The 25,587-nt window shown below is 39.2% G+C and overlaps 1 protein-coding gene across 1 annotated transcript in view; it reads left to right on the forward strand.

Moving 5' to 3' along the window:
- ERO1LB (ERO1-like beta (S. cerevisiae)) overlaps window positions 1–25,587 on the forward strand; it is a 94,288-nt gene that overhangs the window by 62,061 nt on the left and 6,640 nt on the right. Inside the window, exons 6-15 of the mRNA XM_006872006.1 lie at window positions 1,911–1,984; window positions 6,214–6,334; window positions 6,459–6,505; window positions 11,625–11,636; window positions 15,197–15,223; window positions 16,724–16,816; window positions 16,945–17,191; window positions 18,053–18,122; window positions 21,250–21,336; window positions 24,655–24,788. Coding sequence (XP_006872068.1) covers window positions 1,911–1,984; window positions 6,214–6,334; window positions 6,459–6,505; window positions 11,625–11,636; window positions 15,197–15,223; window positions 16,724–16,816; window positions 16,945–17,191; window positions 18,053–18,122; window positions 21,250–21,336; window positions 24,655–24,788 — 912 coding nt within the window. The remainder of the gene's footprint in view (window positions 1–1,910; window positions 1,985–6,213; window positions 6,335–6,458; window positions 6,506–11,624; window positions 11,637–15,196; window positions 15,224–16,723; window positions 16,817–16,944; window positions 17,192–18,052; window positions 18,123–21,249; window positions 21,337–24,654; window positions 24,789–25,587) is intronic.

The following is a 25,587-nucleotide window of genomic DNA, read 5'->3' on the forward strand; positions in this document are numbered from 1 at the left end:
GGGGGGGGGGATGTCCACTAGCTTAGGCACCCCTCCTCTAGTCACCAGAATGGAGGTGCACAAACACTGAGCGGGAGGGGACAATGAACACATACTGAAATAAATAAAATCAGAGCAAAGCAAAACCATGAATGTATGTTGTCCAGTTTGCTTCGAGGTTCCCACGGCGCTATTCCTTGGCTGGTCTGCTTGCTTCCCTGTTTGGTCTTGCCCAAGCTGCTGGCTCCAGGCCGCTGAGCCCGGCGGATTCTAAAGTACGAAATTTCTTGCTTCCGCTGCAAGTTCCACTAGCTATAAGCCTTCAAAATTTCTAAACATTCCTAGATATGTGGTTCTGAGTTTTGGAGCTTTGCCCTGAACCCGCTTTGCCTGGTATTCTGTGGTATTGCTGACTGAGAACTTCACTGCACCTCTACCCTGTCCGTCAGCAAGCCCCGCCTCCTCATATTCTTTTAATATTCAATATTCTGGTGGTATCTAACAGTGCTTCACTGCTGTTCAACAGGTTAAACATTCAGAAGTAGTTCGCTTCTCCTCCTTCTCTGTCAGTCTTAGTTTGGAAACTCAGTTGAAAGTTGTCCACCAGGTGACCGTGCTGGTATTTAAACTACTAGTGGCACAGCTTTCACAGAAAGACAAAGTGACAGACCAGTGGTGGATGTTTATAACTGTTTCTCTATATTTATGATTCATAGTGACCCTGTGTAGGGTTTTCGAGGCTATAAATCTTTAGGGCACAGAAAGCCTCCCCTTTCTCCCATGGAACAGCTGGTAGGTTTGAACTGCTGACCTTGCAGTTAACAGCCCAGCACATAATCCACTACACTGTCAGTGTTCCTATATATTGCCATGATGGTGGCTGTGTGCTACCATCTTGGTTCCCACCGACAGCGACCCTGTATAGGTTTCCAAGGTTGTAAATCTTTATGGAACCAAAAAGTCTCATCCTTTTCTCTCAGAAAAATTTAAATATTCCCATAGTAGAAAAAAGTTGTATGGTAAATTTAATTAGAAACATTTATTGATAAAGGTCATATAGTACAGTCAGGTTTATAAACTTGAAAAAAATATTATGTAGCAATTTCTCAAACGTCAAGTTCTTGGCTGTGAAAGTACCACATGATTTATATTTAGCATACGGACAGCCTTGCGTTGTTACCCTGTTTATCTCCTTTTTTACAGTGAATAAAGAATACTTCTCTGATAGATGTTGCCAGCATAGATTTCAAGACAACACAAATTTATTATTGGTTATAGTCAATGTAGCTCACATTTGTTTGAATGAATATAGTTGTCCCTTATCAGTTTTCCAATTCTGAACGTAGATTTTTTTTAAAATGCAAAATTGTTGTTGTTAGGTCCATTGAGTCAGTTGTGACCCATAGTGACCCTGTCCACAGCAGAACAAAATATTCGTGTGTAAGATGTATGTTAAAGTGACTTTGATGATACCAGTAAATAACCACATTAGATGAGCAGTCCTAGAAGGATAGAAGCAATTTAAATCAAAGAATTCTGAAGATAAATTTAGGATCCATCTCAGGGAAATAAATATATATTTTACTATAAATTCTTAGTCTATTCAAAAGGCCAGTTTGATCTTTTGTTTATATGTTATATGCATTTGTAATTAGTTTTCTAATCAAAGTACTCATTATTGAACTGGTGCTAATAGTTCTTTCAGTGGAGCTAGGAAATATAAATCTTACATGGAGTTTTAGTTTTATATTTTTTTATATAATTTGTCTTCATGATCTTTTCATGTAACCACTGACAACTGAATTTTTTACACCATCTAATTAATAAAGAAATTACCTCAGATATCTTTTTTAAAATTACACTAGAATAAAAACTTTAATTTTTCAGCTCCACATTTAATCATTTTCTTTTTTTATTCCTGCTTCCCATAGTAATCAAAGCAAAGAAGCATTCATTGACTGGGCGAGATATGATGATTCACAGGATCACTTCTGTGAACTTGATGGTAATAAAATTAACTATTATAATTAAATTATTTTAACTTTAACCCTTTTTTGCAAGACATTGAAAACAGTGGAAATATAGTCTTTTATAGCTTTAATACACTGGATTTTGCTGTGTGGATCTTTTTTCATAATGGTATTTATTGAAAACCTACATTCCAGTCTCTGCACTAAGTGCTTTAAATATATTATTTCTAAATTGTACTGCTACTTTAGTAGATGTATATTCTTTATACCTGAAGAAACTGAGTCTCAGTAAGACTCGATAACTTGCCCAAGATCACCAGTAGTAAGAGGCCGAGCCAAGATTTAATCCCAGATCTTACTGAAACGAAAACCTGTATTCTTTTCCACTGTGACAAACCATTTCCTGTGGACCTTCAATTCAAGCCACTTAGTAATAAATCTGTGGGGGGAAAAAAAAAATCTTCACACTGAAATTTGCTAGCGGTCTCTACAAATGAACCTAAAGATGCCTTCATGGTTGGGGAGGACTCTAATTTCATTTCTCCACTTTCCACCTTCCAAGAGCCTCCTTCACAGACATGGCCACTGTTAGTAGGAGTAGTCACTAAGTGTTGTCTAGTTGGCTCCTACTCATAACGGCCCTGTAAAGGGTTTCCAAGGAGCAGCAGGTGGGTGTGAACTGCCTACCTTGTGGTTCTCAGTCCAGTGCTGATCCTACAGTGCCACACCAAGAGTCCACACTGTTAGTAGAGTACCTGTAAGCTATCAGGGAAGAATCCAATTAGATTACAATTCTAATTATATTGCAGTGCTCAAAATTTTGATCTATAGGATAATGTTCCCAAATAATTGTACTGAATATACTTAAATCATTCCTTTGGCATCCTTCAACTTTTACCTGGCTCTCGTTTTATTTTTGGTGGTAGAAAGAAATTTGGGATTCAAGCAAGGCATAGTTGGAAACAGAACTTTTAAAACATCTAGAGTAATTGTACTGCTTTTTAATAGTTTTAAAAAAGATTAAGGTGTAGAATTCTGCTACGAATTCAGGCTGTAATGGAGGAAGTTACCACAGTGCCGACTCAGAGTAAATTAAGAAGATTGTGGTCATTGGGAATGTTATTACGATGGTTTCTGTGGTTTTAGCAAGGCTATTTTTAAAATGCCTTTGGATAGCTGGATATAATAAAGAACAATTAACAAAAAGCCCCATTGTGATATTTAGAGCTGGCAAAGGTTTTATCAAAGCAAAACATATCTAAGCTAAGTCTCTGTATTGCTTCTTAATACTCTTTCGTTTGATCATTGGCGATCAGTCTAATTATATTTGGTGCTTAACACTCAAAATCTCTTGTTTCCAGCTTCTCATAGTGCATACTTTTTTCATTAAAATAAATGACTTTTAGTAGTGACTATGTAGTCAATTTTCTGACTAAAAAATCATTTCTGTAAAAATGTATTATTGTTTTCGTGAACATATTTTCAATAGATAATATTACTCAGTTGTAAGGGATCACTTGCTATAATTCAGTTGATGTGATAGAGTACTTGACAGTTATATAAATAGTGTTAACTATTTTTTTTAACATTGGCTTTGTAAATTGTAAGAGTGGAAGAGATGTCCAATAAGAATTTATGTAAAATGATCCTTAAAGGTTGTTAGGAATATACAATTTAAATAATTGATCATTTTTATTATTCTATGTAATTACTATACATAAACAATCAAGTAACTAATTAGATTACCTCTACTTTTCTGAGTGCTGAAGTTCATTTATTTTCCAATGATTTATACCTATAATTTTAAAAAGTATTGATCATTTTTTTAAATTATTGCCAGGATAGTGGTAGAGTCATTGTCAAGTTATTTCTGTCATCTAGATTCAGCGGATTAAAAATAAATCTAAAGACTATTTACCCCAAGTTATGAGGGAATATATTCACACTGCCCTGCTTCCTGCTGTTCGGTTGTTGGTATTGTCTTTGTCTGAAAGGAAGATGATCGCTATAGATCAAATAATAGGTCCTTAAATAATTTAACATTTAATATCCTTTCAGTTAAGTTGCTTCCTCTGCCCCATTCTGTTTTTTGTGGGGTTTTTTTTGTTATTGTTTTTAATGTGTGGCTTGCTTTTTCCCTTCTTTCAGAGTTCTGCTTAAATATCACCTCATCAGAGAAGCCTGTTCTTGTCTCCCAATATAAAACAGTAACCACTATCATTCTCTCTCCCTTTGACTGTTGGGATTTTTTTCCCCTGCGAACACTTAAAATTACGTGACAATGTATGGAATGTTATTTAGTTTATCTGGTTGTTGTTTGTCTTCTCGAACTATGTTGTGGGCTTTTTCAGAACAAGTGCTTGGTGTTTGGGGTTCCCTTCTGTATCCCCAGTGCTTATGGCAGTGCCTGTAAATAGTAGATGCTCAGTAAAAGTTTGCTGAATAAAGCGATTAGTTAATAATCAATAGATTTTGGGGTTTTATTTTTCTTCTTACAACATGTTAATTTAGAAATTTAAAATATTGTGTAAATCAGCAGTTTTAAACTGGTATGTCAAAGTTACGTGAAATGTAAACTATAGAGTCTCAGGCATTGGACTTACTTGTCATGTTTTCATAGTGAACTATAGTAGTAATTTGGGGTAGAGTTGGTGACATAGGTCTATAGGTCAATACTGAGTCCATAATGTAACTTTTTACCAACAACCACAAGCAGAAAGCCAGTGCTGCCATTATATTTTAAGAAATTCTGTTATGAGTTAAGAGCAGGGAGGACTATCCAACAGCCTAGAGAATGCAGTGCAGCCTCTCCTTAACATGAATATTGAATTTTGGAAGTGAAAAGAAAATTCAGTTGGGAAAAGTGGTATACTTGTTATTGTTGTTGTTAAGTGCCATGGAGTCTAATCCGATTCATAACGACCCTGAATAGGGTTTATAAGGAGCAGCTGATGAGCTTGAATTGCCGACTTTTCTGTTCACACCAACCTTGCAGTCCAGTGCATTAACCCTCAGCACCACACCAGGAGTTTAAAAACAGTTCGATTTGGTGAATTCCCAGAATTAGGGACTTTGATCCAATGGAAATACTCTGTACTTTTCTTGCCTCATAAAGGTTCCAATGAACTGTGGGGAGGCCTTCGTCAGCACTATACATTCATGCTTATGACAGTGGATATTTCCAATCTGTCACTGAATGTCTAGTGAAGATTGTAGACTGACAACCAGCCAGCTCATGAAAGGCAGAGGAATGCTCATGACCGTATGAGGTGCCTGTGTCCTCCGGATTTCCTCTTGTGACACCAACAGGAAGTGAGCCTATAAAGGTGTGTGTGCCCATGCCTGGGGAAGTTGGACTCACATGTATTATGATCGTGTGTGTGTGTGTGTGTGTGTGTGTGTGTGTGTAGCATTGTCATCACGGTTTTTCTTTAGTTGCAAAAGCATGTTTTTCCCCTCAATTATTAAAGCTCACCATGTGAGCCTCAGTAATTAAGATCATTTTTATTTATCTTTTGTATTCTTCAGAAATCTCTGTTACAGTGCTGTGCAAATAGTAACGATCTAATACTCATTTGGGTTTCAACATAGACAATGATTACTTAATTGGAAATGTTTTCGCAAGTGTTTGAGGAATAGCCCTAAATTAACAACATGGTTGGGTTTTTTTTTTCATTTTTTTTTAGTAGAGCATGGGCATGGGTAACTTCTGTGAAACATCAATTTTAAATCACAAAGTTGAGCCAATTAATCTTAGATTACATGATAATTCTGAGTAGCAAGCAAATCTATGTTTGTAGTATAATATGTGTTAACATAATGTTTCTAAGCATGTTTTCAGGTAGGTTTATACTTACAGAAAAATAATCACATAAAATATTTAAACAAATTATTCTGTTAGATTGTTGTATTATTCTGTTAGATTTTTGTATTATTCTGTTAGATTGTTTCAATCCTGGGTGGTGAAAACTTGGGATATGACTAATGCCTCTAATAAGGAAAGCTATGTTAATTAAACAAGCACTGCATATATCCACAGGAAAAGAAGGGGTCATTTTCCCCACTTAAGTCACCTGTCCAAGTTATTATAAATCCTTGGTCAAGTATAGTCATAGTGTACTGACTACTTTTACCATTTTAGCTGGAAATTGCTTTAAAGAGCATAGACTTCCTGTAACCTTTGGGTAGTCGTGTTTGCTTTGTAACATTGAATTTGAGTTCAGTGGTGGAACATTGATGATTGTCATGAATTATTTCTTGTCAGATGAGAGATCTCCAGCTGCTCAGTATGTAGACCTGTTGCTGAACCCAGAGCGTTACACTGGATATAAGGGAGCGTCTGCGTGGAGAGTGTGGAACAGCATCTATGAAGAAAACTGTTTCAAGTAATTGAGGGGGAAGAAGGGTGAATGAATAAGGGGAGGGGAGGCAGGGAGTATTTTTTTTTTCTGTTGGCAAAAAGATATAAGTCATGTCATTTTATGTTTTGTTTTTGTGCTTTGTTTTCAGGCCTCGATCTGTTTATCGTCCTTTAAACCCCCTGGCACCCAGCCGAGGTGGGTGTTTCATACATTTTCATGCATTTACAATGTAATTTCGTCTTGTGCCTAGAGTTAAGTGTTCAGACGCCAGTTTTTCTTGAGTACCTCCTGCATGTCTCACAGCCGAACTGTCAGAGTTAGAAGCACGGTCTATTTGAAAGTGGGTCTTGAACCCCAAGCTAGACCTGGGCGTACCCGGTAATGGTCGCCTGGTCGTGAAGTCATATCCCAGAGTCTCAGAGGTAGTCTCTCTGAGCTTTCTTATCTATAGTGGTCCTACCCTCCTTCCGTAGTCCCAGCATGCATCCCTGACTCATTGCCACCATCAGTCTTGATTGTGGGAGGAGATTCCTCCGGTCTCTGTGCCCTATAGAAGGCCACCTTGAGAGGAGGTGGTGGTGTTAAGTACTGTGGAGTCGGTTCTGACTCATAGTGACTCTGCACAGGGTTTCTGAGGCTGCAGGTCTTTATGGGAGCAGAAAGCCTCATCTTTCTTCTGCGAAGCAACTGGTAGTTTCGAACTGCCGACCTTGAGGTTAGCAGCCTGATTCGTAACCACTGCGCTAGCAGGGCTCCTTCCTTGAGGAGGTAGAACTTTGGAAATTCATCATGGCGTCTGTGAGTTCCCTCACCTGGGTGATCTGTGTTGTCTTGTTGTTGTTGGTAAGTGCCATTGAGTCAATTCTGACCCATAGCAACCCTGTATAGGGTTTCCAAGGAGCACCTGGTGAGCTTGAACCACCGACCTCTCAGTTCAAACAACTTTGTAGTCTGAGGCATTAGCCCACAGCGCTAGTTCTTACTCCTGTTTCAGACTTTACAAACCAAACAGAGCTCACTGGTCTCACGTGGACTCCTGTTAATAGCTATCCTGATAGGGTTTCTGAAGCTATAAATCTTTATGGGAGCAGAAAGCCTTATTTTCCCTCTGTGGAGTGGCTGTTGGGTTTGAATTGCTGACCTTGTGGTTAGCAGTTCAATGCGTATTCTACAGCCACATACCAGCATTCCTTAAGATTTAATACAGAGTCTCTATAATACATATTTGAAGAGGAAGTCTCTTTTCTCCTCTATAACATAACTAAATAGATACTTTATAGTTTGCTTAATTTGAATTATCAAAAGTATAAGATTAGTTTATAGTTAAATCTCAACATTATACATGTTTTATGTAATTCCTATCATTTTGTGTGCCTAGTTAAGGAAGCCCTGTGGCTTTGTAGGGTAAGCATTGGACTGCAAACCACAAGGTTGGCGGTTTGAGCCCACCCACTCCTCTGTGGGAAAAAGGTGAGGTTTTCAGGTCTAGCGAAGATTTATAGCCTCAGAAACCCTGTGCAGACAGGGTCGCTCTGAGTTGAAACCGACTGGACGTTACTTAACAGCAACAACAACAGTTACAGTCCTGAGTGCCGGCTGAGTCGTTACCAGTAAGTAAGTTGGTTCCTGCTCATAGTGCCCTGTGGAGGCTTTCCAAGGCTGGAGAGCTTTGCAGGAGCACACAGCTTCATCTTTCTCCCTCACACCAGTACAGAAGCACACAGAACTAGGCAGTGCCTCGCGGCCCTTGTTTGGATTTGGATTTGCATTCTGTAGGTCTTGGGGCACACAGTCTTAACAATCTCTTAGCTATGCCTAGGTACTGATCCATGTACCACACTGAGTTGTAAGTCGTAGAGAAGTATCAGCAAGTTAGGTTGCCTATAGCAGTCTTTTAGACTTTGCTGCCCAGTAAGGTAGCCATTGCCATGTGGAGCTAGTGAGCACTTGAAATAGTTAGTGTGAGATAGCTTTTAATTAAAAAAAAATGTTTAGTCAATTTAAATTGAAAAACTGAAACAGTGTAGTAGACTTCTTTGTTTTTTCATTAAGCAAGTGAGTTCTTTTGATAAAATTGCATTTTGCTTTTAACTCTTTTTCTATGGTTAATATTTTCTCTGTGTTTTTTTTTTTTTAAGTTTTTTTTGTGTGTGAATTCAGTGATAGTTTACATGGGAGAACATCAGCTTTATGTTCATCCTATCATATTTTGTTTCATTGCAATAATTACAATCCCCTCCGTGCATCATCATTCAACAGCATTTGCTTTCATTCCCCCTGTTATTTTATTTTATTTTTTATTTTTGGATGTACACTGAAGCACTCAGGAACATATTTCAAAAGACCAAACTGGACATCCCTCAAGCCTGTCACCTGGCCACCAGCACACAGCCCTTCTCCCTCCCTGAGTCCAGAGTCCTCTGCCGCTCCATATCTCCACTTCATCGTCTCTGCCTCCATCTCTGGTGTCGCTACTTCTCTAGATAGGGTCCTGTACTTTAACTCTTGTATCACTTATTTTGTTGAATTTGACTTTTATTGTACGTGTACTTTGTTTTTTAAACGTGACTATTTTTGTTGTCAAGTGTCGTTGAGTCGGTTCCGACCCGTAGCAACCCTGTATAGCATTTCCAAGGAGCATCTGGTGAGTTTGAATCGCCAACCTTGCTGTTCAAACTGACTTTGCAGTCCAGTGCATTAACCCACAGCTCCACACCATGACTCCTATTGATGGTGGTGGTGATGGTGTGTTGTGGAGTCAGTTCTGACTCATAGCAACCCTGCATAGGGTTTCCAAGGCTGCAAATCTTTACGGGAGCAGAAAGCCTCATCTTTCTTCTACAGAACAGCTGGTAGTTTCGAACCTTGAGGTTAGCGGCCCGACTCGTGACCCCTATACTACCAGAGCGCCTTTAAATTACCTGTGTGGCTTGACTGTATTTCTATTGGATAGCATTGCTGTAAACAGAGGTTATTCAGTATAAATGTATAAAAGTATTATGCTCAATCTGTTTGTGGTAAGGAACTCTGAAATTAACCTGCCATTTTTGTGTTTTCTTTAGACCAGGATTGATTTAAGAAATTGAATTTTCTGGTCTAGATTTATATGTTTAGGCCTTTTGAATGGACGGACAATCTTAGATGCTCATGCTCCCAGTATGATAGTGTAACAAATATTCTCCAAATTCACACTGAGATGCTAAAGAGGGAATTGGGCCATAGAAACGGTGTGCATGGCTGCATATCTTTCATTATATTTACTTCAGACTGACTTTTTTTTTTTTTTTTTAAGTGAATTACATTAATTTAATTTTACATCCTTCTTTGTACCTACCAGAAATTACATCATCTTGTCTGGGAGAGGGGTGTGTGTATAAAAAACATTTTCTTATGAAAATGAAAACACAAGCTTGTTGGTTACTTCTTTCCATGTATATTGCGCCCATTTCCCAGGTGATAGATAACTGCTCCGCCCAGTACGTTCCTTACTGACATCATGTGCTTTTTAACATCAGTTCTGTTAAGTTTGAACCTGTTGTTAAGCCTTTGAAGTCTTCTGAACTATGGAGAACATTAGGATAAATGCTCAGTGTTATCTTATTAAATTCTCTTTGTTATCTGAATAGGAATCCTGGTGTCACTCTAGGATAAGCGCAGGACTGCTAAGTTCACAGTTGGCAGTTCAAAACGCCCTAGTCGTTCCAGTCGCTTCCGTAAAGATTTATAGCTTCTGAAATTCTTTACAAAGAGTCCTGGTGTGGCGCTGTGGGTTAATGCGCTGAACTACAAGGGCAATTTGAACCACAAGGTTGGCGGTTGAAGCTCACCAACTGCTCCTTGGAAACCCTACACAGGATCACTATGAGTCAGAACTGTCTCGATCGTATTTAACAACAGCAGCATGAGTCAGAATTGAGTTGATGTCAGTGGGTTATCAAAATAATGACTTTTTGTATGAAAAAGCAATCTGGAATTTGTATGAAGTACAAAATCCATTGTTTCAGACATTTATGTGAAGCTCTAGGAGACTGACAACAGGACTAGGGACCTATTTGTGGGTATGGCTCTATAGTTTACCACATGTTCTGTTTTACATCAATGGGCCTATGCTGTTCTGCAGCCTCTTCTGTTTTCCAATAAAATATTAGTGATAAGCATCTTTACATTTCAGTATATGCAGATTATCTTTTTTTCCTAATTTCTGACTTAAATGTTTTAATTAAAATTTTATTAAAATTGAAGCACTGCAAAAGTTACATAATGTAAAAAGGGAAAACTCCCTACGTCACCTCCCAGCATGCCCACTCTGCCATCATATCCTTTTGTTTCCTACTATGGAATTCAGAAGGTGTTCTTCCAGACCTTCTCTATGCCCACTTTCTTCTAAAGCAGATAATAAAGCTCTTCACTCAATAAAATCTTCAAGTCCTAAGAAATTAGAGAGAGTAGACCCATGAAACTGCTGGCAGAGTGAAGAGAGGAAGAAAAGCACTGTGCAGACAAAGTTGGCAGGAAGAGAATTAAAAAGGAAACAGAAAAGAAAAATGAAAGGAAACAGAAGACTAGGAGGGAGGATGAGTGTTGCATGAAGTATATAGAACACCTTGTTAACAAGCTGTCAGTGAACACGCTGATAAAAGGTAGCATGCCGTGGTGCCTCTGAACCCAGCTGTCTGGCCTCTTCCTCACCAGCAGGCTGGCTTGAAGTGTTGCAGTGAGGATGTCCCCAGTACATTGTGACACACGGGTATTGATGCATGTGTACTGAAGAGGAGCAGTAATTGGAAAAACTTCTCCCAGCTCGGAGTAGTAACGTTCAGAGAGGACTGTGTAATAATGATTAAGAGAGTGATTTGTGTATTTGATAGATAACTGTTGAAACGAGTCGTCTTTATGATTATTTTTCATTGCTTTCAGTTATTATTTATTATATAATTTGATACTCTTTAGCCTGTATTCTTATTACAAAGTCTCATTTCAGGATGACTGTACACTGACCAAGGAGCCCTAGTGGCAATAGGATAAGCACTGCATGGCTAACCGCAAAGTCAGCAGTTCAAACCCACCAGCCGCTCTATGGGAGAAAGATGAGGCTTTCTGCTCCCATAAAGATTTACAGCCTCAGAAACCCTATACAGGGTCACTGCGAGTCGAAACCGACTCGGTGGCAGTAAGTGTGTGTTTTGTTAACTGAGATTCCTGGTAAAAGTAATAGGCTAGCAAACAGGAAATGTGCCTCCCATATGTAATAAAAGTAGACAATGAGTTGTGTAAAACTTTCTCTAAAGTTCTTCTTTATTATCCTCTGTTTCAGGAAAAGATGATGGTGAGTTGGAACTTGTGGCTGTGTTTGTCAAGGGTAAAGGAATGTTTTTAAGTATCAAAATTTGAGTTTTCTTCTATTTAATGCCTCCCCCCACCCCACCCCACACACACAGAATAGCTCTCAGTGAATGATAACAATTTAAAAATAAAAGCATTTTCTTATAAAGTTATCCTATGTTATAAAAAATAATTTAAACTCTATTTTTCCTAAGTCTTTAGAAAGTAGGTATGCATTCTAGGTTATTTTCCAGTTTTTATAATTTATTTGATACATTCTGAGCAAATGAAGAGAAACTGATAAAAGGCAATTTTGCCAGATAATTTATCTTACAACTCCTTTACTTTCTTACTGACTTTGAAGTTTGTAACTTCAATTATAACCATGTTATATATAGATTGTATGCGTCTTTATTTTTACATAAATGGGGTTATGTTGTTCTTCAGTTTGCTATTTTTTTCTAACAAAATATTAGCTATAAAGTCCTTTATATTTCCATATATGTAGTCATTTTATATTAAATTAAATTAGAAAGTTTATCAACAAGTTATCAACAATTGCTTACCGAATGAATGTGGATCATAAAGTACCCCCAAACAGCCATAAATAAAGATAAATGGATAGTTATTTGTCTGTGTTCAAGAACATTATGACAGGACTTGTGAAAGTTTGAAGGAAGTATGAAATATGATGCACACCCAAGCTCTAGGAGCTGGTAGTAACTAGCAGAAATTATATACACTATAAACTCAATTGTGCTCATGAGGAACCTATGCCTAGACCAAGAGGCAGTCGTTTGAACAGAACAAGGGGCTACTGAATGGTTTAAAATCAAGAAAGGTGTATGCCAGGGTTGTATTCTTTCATCCTACTTATTCAGTCTCTGTGCTGAACAAAAGTCCAGATAATCCGAGATGCTGTGTTACATGAGGAAGAACGTGGCATCGGGATTGGAGGAAGACTACCGGTGACAATGCAAATAATTAATTTATCCTCTTGTTGGAAGTAAAAATGAAGTTAAAATGCTTACTGATGGATTGCACCTCAATGTAAAGAAAACAAAAATCCTCATTACTGGACCAATAAATAACATCATGATAAGATGAGAAAAGATTGAAGCTGTCAAAGACGTCAATGAAGTCTTTCACAGCCACAAGTTCCAACTCACCATTGCTTGAATCCACCAATAACATTCATGGAAGCAGCAGACAAGAAATCAAACGAGTGTTGCATTAGGCAGATCTGTTGCACAAGACCTCTTAAAATGTTCACTAACAAAGATGTCGTTTGAGGACTAAAATGCGCCTAATCCAAGCCATGATACTTTGAATAGCCTCAGATACAGGTGAAAGACTCTAGAAATAGCAATTCATTTGAGTTATGGTGTTAGAGAAGAGTACTGTCTAAGTCCCATCAGAAGAACAGACGAATCTGTGTTGGAAAAAGTACATCCGGAATGGTCCTTCGAAGCCAGGCTGAGGAGACTTGCTCTCTCATACTTCAGACATATAGTCAGGAGAGACCAGTCCCTGGGAAAGAACGTCATGCTTAATATGATGAAAAAGAGGAAGCTCCCCAACAAGATGGGTTGGCACAGTGGCAGCAGCAATGGGCTCCAGCATGGACCTCAGGGTCCAACAACAAAGCATCCCTAAATAAAGGAACCCTGCTGGCTTCCTGCTGAAGTGCTCAGCTGCTGCTTGAAAGGTTGGTGGCCTGAACCCACAGCCACTCTAGGAGAAAATGCGGCACTCTGCTCCCATGAGTCTGTTTTACTCTGTGCTCTGAAGGGTCACTATGGAGTCCTGGTGTGGCCTTGTAGGAAAAGCACTCGACCTCAAGGTCGCTTTGAACTGCCAGGCTGTCAGTTCGAACTCCCCAGCTGTTCCTCATAAACCCTAGGCAGGGTCGCTGTGAGTGGGAACTGACTCGATGGCACTTAACAACAACAACAACAACAGTGGGTCACTGTGAGTCGTAATTACCTTAATGGCAGTGTGTCGGGTTTTAGACCTGAATAATGACGTAAATCAGTACTACTACTGCATATGGACTCCTGGTAGAATCAGCACTGGACTGTGAACCTTAGGGTTGGCAGTTCAAACCTACCAGTTGTACGTTGGAAACACTGTGCAGGGTTTCTGTGAGTCGGATCCAACTGGAAGGCACTTAGCAACACAACAACAACATACATAGACAAACAGTAGATGATGTAGCCCTTTAGAGATGGAACAAATGGTCTCTCACTGCAATGGTCGAGGAAAGCTTAACGGAAGAGGATCACTGGAACAGAATTTTGAATAACGGGCAGATCAGCTCAGTTAAATTGAAAAGTACATGCTAGCTAAAGGAATTAGCGGGAACCTAGGAGTTGAGAAAGGAAAAGTCAAGTACGTTTGGGAGGATCAACTGAACAGTAGGAAGAACTTACATTGAACAAGGAGAAAGACACTTAATACTGTTGAGTCACTTCCTCCTCATGGTAACACCGTGTTGTTCCCAGTCAGAACTGCTCCATGGGACTTCTTGCCTGTAACCTTTATGGAAGCAGATAGCCAAGCCTTTCTTTATGGCATTTCTGGGTAGGTTCAACCGCCAGCTGACTCACAATGGTAGCTGAGAGGACACTGTGCACTTCAGGGAGAAAATGATGCAAAGAGGGAATTAGACTTACCATGTTGACAGAGTTGACATTGTTTGAGTTAACAAGTTCTGTAATGATGACTGATCCTTACTGATGAATGAATGGATCTATAGGAAGATATTTGCCTTCTTTTTCCAAGTGTGAAAATTGTCAGGAGGAAAAGCCATTCATCCCTCACCATCAGATGATGTAGCTCTGAGACTCCGTGCTCTGCTCCACTCTGTGTTAGGTTTTTCTTACCATGCTTTCTCAGTTAAAACAAGAATTAATAAGAAAAGATAAGTGAGGAAATCCCCGTTAATAAGAGTTTTGATTCTTACTGACGACCATCTTTTTTTTTTTTTTTTTAAATTCAGAAGAACAGTATTAGGCCAGAAATAGTTCTTTTACTATTAGTGTACAGAGAGTGAAAGCCTTCCTTACTTTATTAAACTTCACTGGAGCATTGTCTTGAAAATTAAGAGATTTTAAAATTACCATTAAAAACTCAGTAGTCTTAGATAATAAAGGGGATAATTAGTCATTGGAGTTTTGTGTTAATTATAATTCACTATCTGTTTAGAGAATTTTTTTAAAAGTGCTGTGGTTATTATCATCAAAAGCAAATACAAGATGGCTGAACTCTCCTCCACCGTCCACCCTGTGGCTTTAATCTTTACACCTTTTAATGGATAAGATTTACTTCATGTTCTCATTGAAATAGAGTGTTTTCTCCAAATTGTAATGGTTTAAGATACCATTTATAAAAGCGTTCTCAGTATTACTGAAATTACTTGTCAGTTATGTTGTCTAACCCACATGCCTATTTTCCCGCTTAATACAAATTTACAGAGATGGTACTTAATAGATCATAATATTTATTCTGATTTGTGGATAACAATTTTTAATATGTTAACCCAGTGCTTTCTTTAATTTCCAGGAGAATCATTTTATACATGGCTCGAAGGTAAACTTAATGTCTGCATCTTAAATGTATTGGCTTCTTGTGAAAACAACAACAACAAAGTACTGAAGAGTTTGGAAGATACACTTAACTTAGTGTTTGGAAGAAAATAAGTGGTGATATTTGGGGCTATTGTCATTTGGAATTTCTGAGACTATTAACTAGCCAGAAACCAGTGTTCTAAAACTATACAGGCCAGGCACTGTCTGAAGGGATTCACAACTACTTTTCCATCTTATTCCATTCTCTAGGAGGGTTAGTCAAAAAGTATTGCTACAAGCCCATGTTGGTGTTGTTAGAGCCATTGAGTTGTTTCCTACTCCTAGGGACCCTATATACCACAGAGGCTGGTCCTGCACCCCCCTCACAATCGCTTCTCTGTTGGACCCCTTGGTGCAGCCACTGCACTGAGATATAGAAACCTGTATGAAGCTAAAAGGTCAAAATGAGAAGGTGTTGTTTCTCGATATGTCTTCCATCAACATCTGTACACTTTTGAAGGTGGCACTTTTGTCTCTCTAATGATTCCCTGAAGAATTTGAGCTCTTCAATTTATAGCACATTAAAGTAGCAGTTTTGTCATCTTTGGGGGATTCAAATCTTGTTCCTTTTCAGTGTTCTTTTAGTTTGGAGACAAAAAGAAGTCTTGGAGGGGTAAAATGAGAGCTGTAGAGTAGATAAAGTAATGTTTGCCAATGAAATTGTTGTAAGACAGCCCTTGCTACCCTCAGAGAATGAGCAGTTTAGAGAGATGGAAACACGCCTTCAGATGGAAATAGGGTAGACCTAGGTGCGGGGTCTAGAGAAACAGTAGTTTTCACATTTTGATACTTTTGCTAAATAAAGGTTTTTATGACTTTATAGCAATACTTCTAAAATTCCCCTCACATAATTTTGTAGTAGTTGAAATTCCTGGGTATCTGTTTTCCAGGTTTTGGCTTCTTAAAGGTAGAATGTAAAATTAAGTAGAATTAAGGAATTTCAAAGCAGAGAATTAATAAGGCACAGTAAGTAATTTGGAGAAAAAAATGGAATTTAGTTCTAAAGGGTAGAAATAACAGAAACTATCACGAAGGGTCAGAGAAAGGAAGAGGATAGTTACTATTAATTCAACACAGTGACTTTATAGTTAGATTTGCTTTAGTATGTTCTTAACATTAACCTTTTTTTTTCTAAACCATCTGTGTTGTTGCCTTCTGGGATCTGTCCAGCTCCATGGATGGTATTTGGACCTCCAATAGGCCAGACCTTTCTGTCCACTGTTTCCAGTTACCCAAACCAATAATGCACTAAGTTCTCAGCCTACACAGCTGACTCCATCCTGAAGCCAGAATTATAATTTTATCTTCTAGTGAGAAAATCTTGGTTTGTTTTATAATTTTCACTTATCTTTATTATTGTTGAATATTAACTTGAAAAACACAGACTAAGTACTGAATCTCTTCGATTCAATATTTCTGAGATCTAAATGAGGTGATTTCTTTTTAATATTTTTTCAAATAGGTTTGTGTCTGGAGAAAAGAGTCTTCTATAAGCTTATATCAGGACTTCATGCTAGTATCAATATACATCTGTGTGCCAATTATCTTTTGGAAGGTAAGCAGTCTTTTAGATAGAAACTTTTCTCGTCTCTTTGTTTGAAAACTATTGCCAGCAGTACATATTCTCTATAAAGTTCAGAAAATCTTATTTAAAGAATGTGATCTGTTTCTCTTTCTCTTTAGAAACCTGGGGTAAACCTAGTTGGGGACACAATATTAAAGAGTTTAAATGCCGCTTTGACCCTGTGGAAACTAAGGGAGAAGGTCCCAGAAGACTAAAGAATCTCTACTTCTTATACCTAATTGAACTTCGAGCTTTATCAAAAGTGGCCCCATATTTTGAGCGCTCCATTGTTGATCTTTACACTGGGAATATAGAAGAAGACGCTGACACAAAAGCCCTTCTACTGAGCATCTTCCAAGACACAAAGTAAGAACTGAATACTAGTGATCTCAAAATTTCTGCTAATATTATAGGAATGTGGTAGCTCTTAAAATATAACAAAAACTTACTTCTGAAAGTTAGGGAAAGGGAGAATTTGGGCAGAGAAAAAAAATTATCAACAGAACATTATTTTTTAATATTGTTTAAAATGCAGACTGAAAAATATCTATTAACTTCATTGTTGATTAGGGTGTTTTTTAAATTGCTATGAAAATATGTAAGAAAATATTTGGGTTTTTCACCTGTACTGTTTAGTGGCATTAGATACATTAATCATGTTGTACAATTGTTGCCAAATTTCCCATAAACAGCAACTCATTGCTTCCTAAATAGTGACTCTTTGCACTTCCTCTCACCCCTGTTGTCACTAACAAAACTTGGTCTCTGTATAAGTGCCTAGAATAGGCTGATATTTTAAAATTTAAATTAAAAATTTTATATAGTGTGGCACTGTAGGATCAGCACTGGACTGCAAACCACAAGGCCGGCGGTTCAAACCCACCACCTGCTCCTCGAAAACCCTGTACAGAGTCATTATGAGTTAGAGTTGACGGCTGTCTACAATAACAGTATCAAAATTTATTGATACTTTCAATGTTCTTGCTACCAATTTTAGCATGTTATTTTTCATTAAAACATTAGTCCTATGAGTTACAAAGCTATCTATATTTTGCTTTATTTAGTCTTTTATTGAATTATTTGTATGTAAACTGTTTATCACTTCCTACTTTACTTCACTGTACACATAGGTAAATAATGAATTTTGAGTATTTGTAGGGCTGGGATATTCTGCCAGAGCTCAGTCTTGGGATTCTCATCCGTAGCTTATTGTTGTCACTTCACCAGGTCCTTTCCCATGCACTTTGATGAGAAATCCATGTTTGCAGGAGACAAAAAGGGAGCCAAATCACTAAAGGTAAAAGGGTCTTGATTGGGGGACTAGGTGGGGAAGTTTACTAGTTTTATTGTAATCTGGTTTGTGTAAATTCTTTTTATTCTCAGTTCTCTAACTTGTTGAAATCTGTTTGAATGGATTTTACTTTAAATGATACAAAATACCCTCTCTGAAATTCCTACTTAGCTCCGTTGCCCTTTCTGATGTAGCTACTTCCTTAGTGAATCTTCAGTCAGGACCGTGTCCAATAATGGTGACACCTTTGTAAATGTCTTTCCTTCTCAAAGATTACAGATTATTTGGAGAGAAAATCCTTTAAAATTTTCGTACTCTGACTTAAAAAGCCCAGTGTGTATTACTGTTCTGATCCATCGTTCGAACATCATCAGCTGTTAGTCACTTTGAGGAAATAACTAGAATATTTTTCTAAAGATTACTTATAGAATGTTACATACTTTGAAGTGATTATGTCTTTTCTTTATGAACGAACATAAAAAGCAAAAAATACTAAGCTGTGATATCACAAAGATAACACATATTTTAGGATAATTCCAACTTCATGCCAGGGTTTCTTTACTTTGTTTTCATTTGCTTATAGTAGTACAGACTGTTAAGTACTAGACTACCTGCCACCCAGAGGCACCTCAGAAGACAGCCTGCCAATCTACTCTGAAAGGCCTCGGCCTTGAAAACCCTATCAAGCAGTTATGTCCTACACACATGGTGTCCATGAGTCAGAACCAACTCAGCAGCAACAACACTGTAAATTAAGGAAGGATTCATGGAAATAGTTGAAATTAACAAAAATTATTCTAGTACAGGACTAAGAGATGAGATTTGAAATTTCAAAACACTCTAGAAACGGAACTCTTTTTCGTGTGTTTGGTACTACAGAAACATAAAGAACGTTTTTTATTATACAGTGTTGCCAGGTACTCTGTTGAGGTGTAGTTCTAAAATCTGGAAACTTCTCATTTCTGAGAGACATTGGGCCCCAAGATATTGCAGCTGTGGATGCAGTGTACTAGTGATTAAGTTAGTGTTGAGTGGCTCTCTGCTGGTGAATGTTTTGGTATTTCTGAAGTGACGCAAGTAATCTGGTTCAGCTGTAACCCACTCCTCACCGATTGGCATGGCTCTGTAGATCAGGCTGTTACGCAGAAGCATAACACGGATCTTTTCTGCATGATGGAAAAAGTAAAAATTAAAAATATTTCATTGCAAATAAAATCCACCATGCAAAAAAGATCAATGTTCTGTAAGAGTCTGGGCCATGCCTGTCTCTCGTGCCCACACTCCCCCGTCCAGCACCTAGCCCCATGGCCTCTCGGGATGTGTGTGGCATTCTGGGCTCTGTGCCCACCATGTCTTCCCCATGGTGGTTGGAGGTGATGGCTGTGGCGTTTATGGTTGCCTCTGGGGCAGCAGGACTGCACCATCCCTAGGCTGCCCCGCCCCCGTTCCTCTCCAGCTGCCTACTCCTCAGTCTCTGGGGACGGCCTTGGAGGCAGGAAACACCTGGGCTTGAGGGCAGGTGAGACGCAGCCATCTGGGCAGCCTCCTTGAGCTCCAGCTCCCACTACCTTCTCCCCTCACTTCCTGCATACCACCTGCCCACCCTGTGTTCACCATGGCTCGCCTTGGTCCTCCACCCTAGCCACCCACATGGTCTCACTCCCTCTCACAAGCCTTCCCTTCTCACCTAGGCCACTGGTTCATGCTCAGAATAGATAGTAGATGTTTTCTTTAGTGCCGTAAATTCAAAGTGTCCGGTAAAGAGCTAGGTGATATGTGAGGAGGAGTATGCATATCGAGTTTTGGAGTCTCTGTGTGGTGCAAATGGTCAGATGCTCAACTGCTAGCCTGAAAGTTGGCAGTTGAAACCACCCCAAGGAGCACTGGCAGACCAGTCTGGCTATGTGCTTCTGAAAAGCCCTGGCCTTGAGAACCCTGGGCTGTCTGCTCTGCACGCGTAGGGCCGTCAGGAGTAGGAATGGACTCAGTAGCATCTAGCAACAGCAGCTTGCTGTATTTTGAGTGGGTGTTTTGGCATATAGTTGTTGTAGAGGCATGTCTGCTGTTTCGTGTTTAATATACTGTTGACTCTTATAAGCACGTATGCAAATATTCTTTTGACCCTGACAGGGCCCACATGTAGTAGATAGAACAGCTATGAAATGGACATGTGTGTAGGTGAGGGAAGTAAGCTGAGGAAGGCTCAGGGTCTGAGAACTAGCCTTTCAGCAGCACAGTGCTAGAGGCGTTGTTTGCGGCTTTCAGAGGGTGTATAAAGGAGAGCTCAAGTCCATTTTCCCATCCACTCCTGAGACTGGGGAGAGCTGTCTTTTGGGCCCAGGTGTGGATTCCTCTCAACCTTCTAGGCAGCTGGGAAAGGCTTCTTCTGGTGGCCAGATTTTTCAGGATGCTTACCATCAGCTTTAAAATATTTATATCAGTGCAATAAAATGCTTTTCAATTTTTAATTTTCCAACATGCAAAACAGCTCAGGAAACCTCAGGTCAGATGAAAGGCATCTGAGAGTCATGGGAAAGCATGCACAGATACTCACAAGCAGAAGCCTCCCTGTGAAGGAATGTACCCCCAGAAAGCACCCCCACAACACCTGCGTTGGCAGGCCCAGAGAGCTGCTGCAGTTGGCCGTCAGCAGTGCTGACTGTGCACCCTTTCCAGGCCCAGACTCAACAACGGGTCGTTTCTTAGAACCAGCATTCAGATTGAGGCACACACAAAGCAAACATGGAGAAAAAGAGAAAGAATCGTAAAATAGATGAATTTGCTATCGGTTGTATGCAGATGTCAAATAGATGCAACAATTAAGGTCCTTAAAAGTCAAGACTAAGTTATTTATTTTCGTGTCTTCCCACAGTGCCTATCTTGGTGGATTACATAGACGAGTTCATCAATAACAAAATTTAACTTGTTGAATTGATATGGGGACTGAATTTTGCAGATTTCCATATGTCAGTTTTATTTGCCAGGTCACACCATATAAAATTCAAATATTTTTCATATTGACTATGGAAAGCACAGCTCATTAATTAATGAGCTTCATTTTTTATTTCTTGTATTTCAAGTGCAATTTAGCTTTAGAAGCCTAATTAAAATGAAACTCTTTTCTGTACGTTAGGAGGAATTCCGGCTCCATTTCAGGAATATCTCTCGTATAATGGACTGTGTTGGATGTGACAAGTGCAGATTGTGGGGGAAATTACAGGTGCGTGTTTTCTTCTCTGTTGTCAAACCATTGCTACTCTTAACTTTGTCACTGAGAAGTTGTAAGTTTGTATTTTAAAATCTTCATTGTTCATTGAATTATAGTTTAAAAACAGGAAAATTCAAGGTGTGGACTTCAAAATGTATGTAGAAAAATTCCATGATCTTTTTACTTTGATTTTCCCACAACTGTTTGAAGCCCCTCTTACGTTCAGTGTAAAAATGATTGTTTGATATTTTATCTATGCTCTTACAAAGATTAAAAAGTCATAGAAAATCAAGAGATAGAGAATTCTTTTAATGGGAGCTGCACTTAAAACAAGCCATTGGTAGTTCATTAACAGAACCTTGCCTTTCATGAGAGAGATGTGGGTTCGATTCCTGGCTGGTGCCCCTCACGCGTAGCCTCTCTGCCATTTGTCAGCAGAGGCTGGCTTGCTGCTATGATGCTGAGCAGGTTTCAGGGCAGCTTCCCAAGTGAGATGGACTAAGCATAAAGTCTTGTCAATCTGCTTCCTAACAGTCGTCACTGAACCCCAGACGTCATGATGGAGGTACATGCATGGGCAGCATTTTGTTACATGGTGCCCCAGGTCACCATGAGTTGAGGGCTGACTGACTAGCAATGGATGATAACAACACTTAAAACAGATTTCTTTTTTCTTTAGTGCACATAGCTGAGAGATTATTAAGTGTTAGTTTCTTGAATAATCTCTGAGGCTTGAATTGCATCAGCAAACAGATGTAGCACTGGAGGTGCTCATTCATCTATGTCCAGAAATTTGGAAAACGGCTACCTGGCCAACCGACTGAGAGTTATTAGTGCCATCCCAAGAAAGATGACGCAACAGAATGAGGCAGTTGTCAAACAGCGTCATTGATATCCCATGCATGCGTAATTTTTCTGTAAATAGTGCAGAATTGGTTGCAGCAGTACATTTATAGGGAACTGCCAGATACCAAGTCTGATTCTTAAGAGGACATGGAAGGAGAGATACCCTTTTTTGACATCAGATGGATCTTGGCTGAAAGCAGAGAATACCAGAACAATGTTTATCTTTGTTTCATTGATTATGCCAAGGCATTCGACTATGTGGATTATAATGAATTAAGGATAGCAGTATGAAGAATGGAAATTCCTGAACACTTAATTGTGTTCACATGTAGCCTGTACAAAGAAGTCAGTTTGAGGACTAAAGTACACCTGACCCAAGCCATGGTATTTTCAGTCACCCTGTATGCACGTGAGAGTTCTGGTTTGGAATCGCAGGATAATGCACTGGGCCACAAGGTCGATTTGAACTGCAAACCCTACACAGGGTCATTATGAGTCAAAACCGACTTGGAAGCACTTAACAACAGCAAAATCTGTATGAAAAAACTGGACAATGAATAAGGGAGACCATAGAAGACTTGATGCATTTGAGTTATGGTGGTAGTGAAGAATACTGAAAGTCCTACAGACTGCCAGAAGAACAGACAGATCTGCCTTGGAAGCACTTCAGGCACATGCTCCTTGGAAGCCAGGATGGCACGGCTTCATCTCACATACTTTGGACATATCATCAGGCGGGACTAGTCCTTGGGAAAAGGACATCATGCTTGACAAAGTAGAGGGTCATTAAAAAAAGAGGAAGACCCCCAAGGCGCAATGGGCTCAAATATGACAACAGTTTTGAGGCTGGTACCAGACCCAGCAGTGTTTCGTTCTGTTGGAACTGACTCAGTGGCACCTAACAACAACACAGACCAAGAGGCAGGAGTTCAAACAGAACAGGGGATACTGTGTGGTTTCATATGAGGAAACCGGTTCATCAGGGTTGTGTCCTTTCACCATACTTACTAATTCTGTATGCTGAGCAGATCATCCCAGAAGCTGGTCTATGAACTGAAGAATGCTTAGCAAGAAACTGAAGAAGGTGGCCTCAGGATTGGAGGGATATGCTGTAACAACCAGCAATACGGAAGATGACACCACCTTTCTTGTAAAAGGGAAGAGTACTTGAAGCACTACAGATGAAGATCCAAGACAACAGACAGCCTTCAACATGGATTATATCTCAGTGAATAAAGCAGAAATCCTCAACTAGACAAATACGTGTTCACACTCTCATTGGTCCACGACTGGACCAATAAGGAACATCACGACAAATGGAGAAAAGATTGAAGTTGTCAAGAATTTCATTGTACTTGGGTTCATAATCAGTGTTCATGGAAGCAGCAGTCAGGAAACCAAACCACATGGGTTGCATTAGACAGACCTGCTGCAAAAGACCTCTGTAAAATATTAAAAAAGCAAAAATATCACTTTGAGGACTAAGGTGTCTGACCCAAGCCATGATCTTTTCAGTCCCCTCGTATACATGTGAAAGCTAGACATGAATTAGACCGAAGAAGGATTATGATGTTGGTCACCTGATGGACTGCTAAAAGAGTGAACACATCGGTCTTGGAAGAAATAACAGCCAGAATGCTCTTTAGAAGTGAGAATCGCAAGACATTGTCTCACACACTTTAGGCATGCCATTGGGAGGGGCCAGTCCTATAAGGTACCTAGCCTGATAAAAGTAGAGGATCAGCAAAAATTAGGAAGACACGCAGTGAGGACTGGCACAGTGACTGGGCAGTGTTTGCTTCTGTTGGGCATAGGCTTGTAAAGAGTTGGAATTCTCTTGACAGCACCTAAAAAGGATACTAAGAAATGCTTTTCAAATTACATTTAGAACACTAAAGCTCTAACCTTTAAGCCTGTTTTTAGATATTAAAAACAAAACAAAACACCTTTTAGTGTATGTGCAAGTGTTAAATGCTTCATGTTCCCTTAAATGCGTAGGTAAATGTATACTATGTATGTCTATGAGGAAGTAGAAATGGTAAGGACTTTTATTTCTGGTGGGAAACCCGTACTTTCTGTTTTTAAAACTAAGTTGAATAGTTTAATCTTAATGATTCCCTGTGTGCACAACCAAGGGCTCGACTCCATAAGGTTCACTGTTCAAACCCACCCAGAAGTGCCTGGGAAAACAGGTCTGGAGGTGATCTGCTTCCACCAAGCCATAGCCATTGGGAACCTAGTAGGGCATTTGTACTCTGACCTTGTGGATGGAAGGGAAGGGTGGTCACCATGAGATAGAATAAACTTGACAGCAGATAACAATAACAAGCTCTTTAAACAGTGTCTGTTTATGTGGTTTAACCATTTGAGTGAAAAGCTTAATTTATATGAATTTCTTGATTGTCATCATAGTATTGAATATTCCTTTAAACCTTTATAGTGATTGCATACATTTAATTATAACTTTATTGCTATTTTCTGTAGACGCAAGGTTTAGGAGCTGCTCTGAAAATATTATTCTCTGAAAAAGAAATTCAAAAGCTTCCTGAGAACAGCCCATCTAAAGGCTTCCAACTCACTCGACAGGAAATCGTTGCTCTTTTAAATGCCTTTGGAAGGTAAGAACCGTTTTCACAGGAAGACTTTTGATTCTCCTTTTGGTTCAGCAAACCTCAAAGATCAGCTCTGTAAATATAGGAATTTTTTCATTTTGATTAAAAAGAGAATTCTCATCATATGTTTTCATACTTCCGCCACTCATCTGTCAGTGTGTCATACTGTGGTGACTGTGATTCTGGAAGCTCTGCCACTGATATTTTAAATACCAGCTGGGTCACCCATGGAGAACAGGTTTCCTGAGCTTCCAGAGTAAGACACAGACTAGGAAGAAGGAGAGACGGACGACTTCTGAATGTTTAACCACTGAAAATATTATGACTAGCAGTAGAACGCTGTCAGGACCAGAGTACTGACTATGGAAACATTATGAATAGTACCAGAATATTGTCACATACCGTACTGGAAGATGAGCCCCTCAGGTTGGAAGCCACTCAGATTATGACTGGGAAAGAGCTGCCTCCTCAAAGTAGAGTTGACCATGATGCCACAAAAGGAGGAAAGCTTTCAGAACCTTCATTTGCTGATGGGCACAACTCAGCATGCGAAGAAACAGCTGTAAGCATTCATGAATCACTGGAACATGGAATACATGAAGTGAATCTAGGAAAATTGGAAGTTGTCAAAAATGAAACGGAATGAATAACCATTGTTATCCTAGGCGTTGTTGTTGTGAAGTGCCGTCAAGCTGATTGACTCATAGCAACCCTGTATAGGGATTCCAAGGAATGACTGGTGAATTTGAACCTCCGACCTTGCAATTCAAACCGACCTTGAGGTCAAGTGCTTAAGGCGCTACGG

The sequence above is a fragment of the Chrysochloris asiatica genome, unplaced genomic scaffold (genome assembly GCF_000296735.1).
Source record: "Chrysochloris asiatica unplaced genomic scaffold, ChrAsi1.0 scaffold00179, whole genome shotgun sequence".
NCBI lineage: Eukaryota > Metazoa > Chordata > Mammalia > Afrosoricida > Chrysochloridae > Chrysochloris > Chrysochloris asiatica.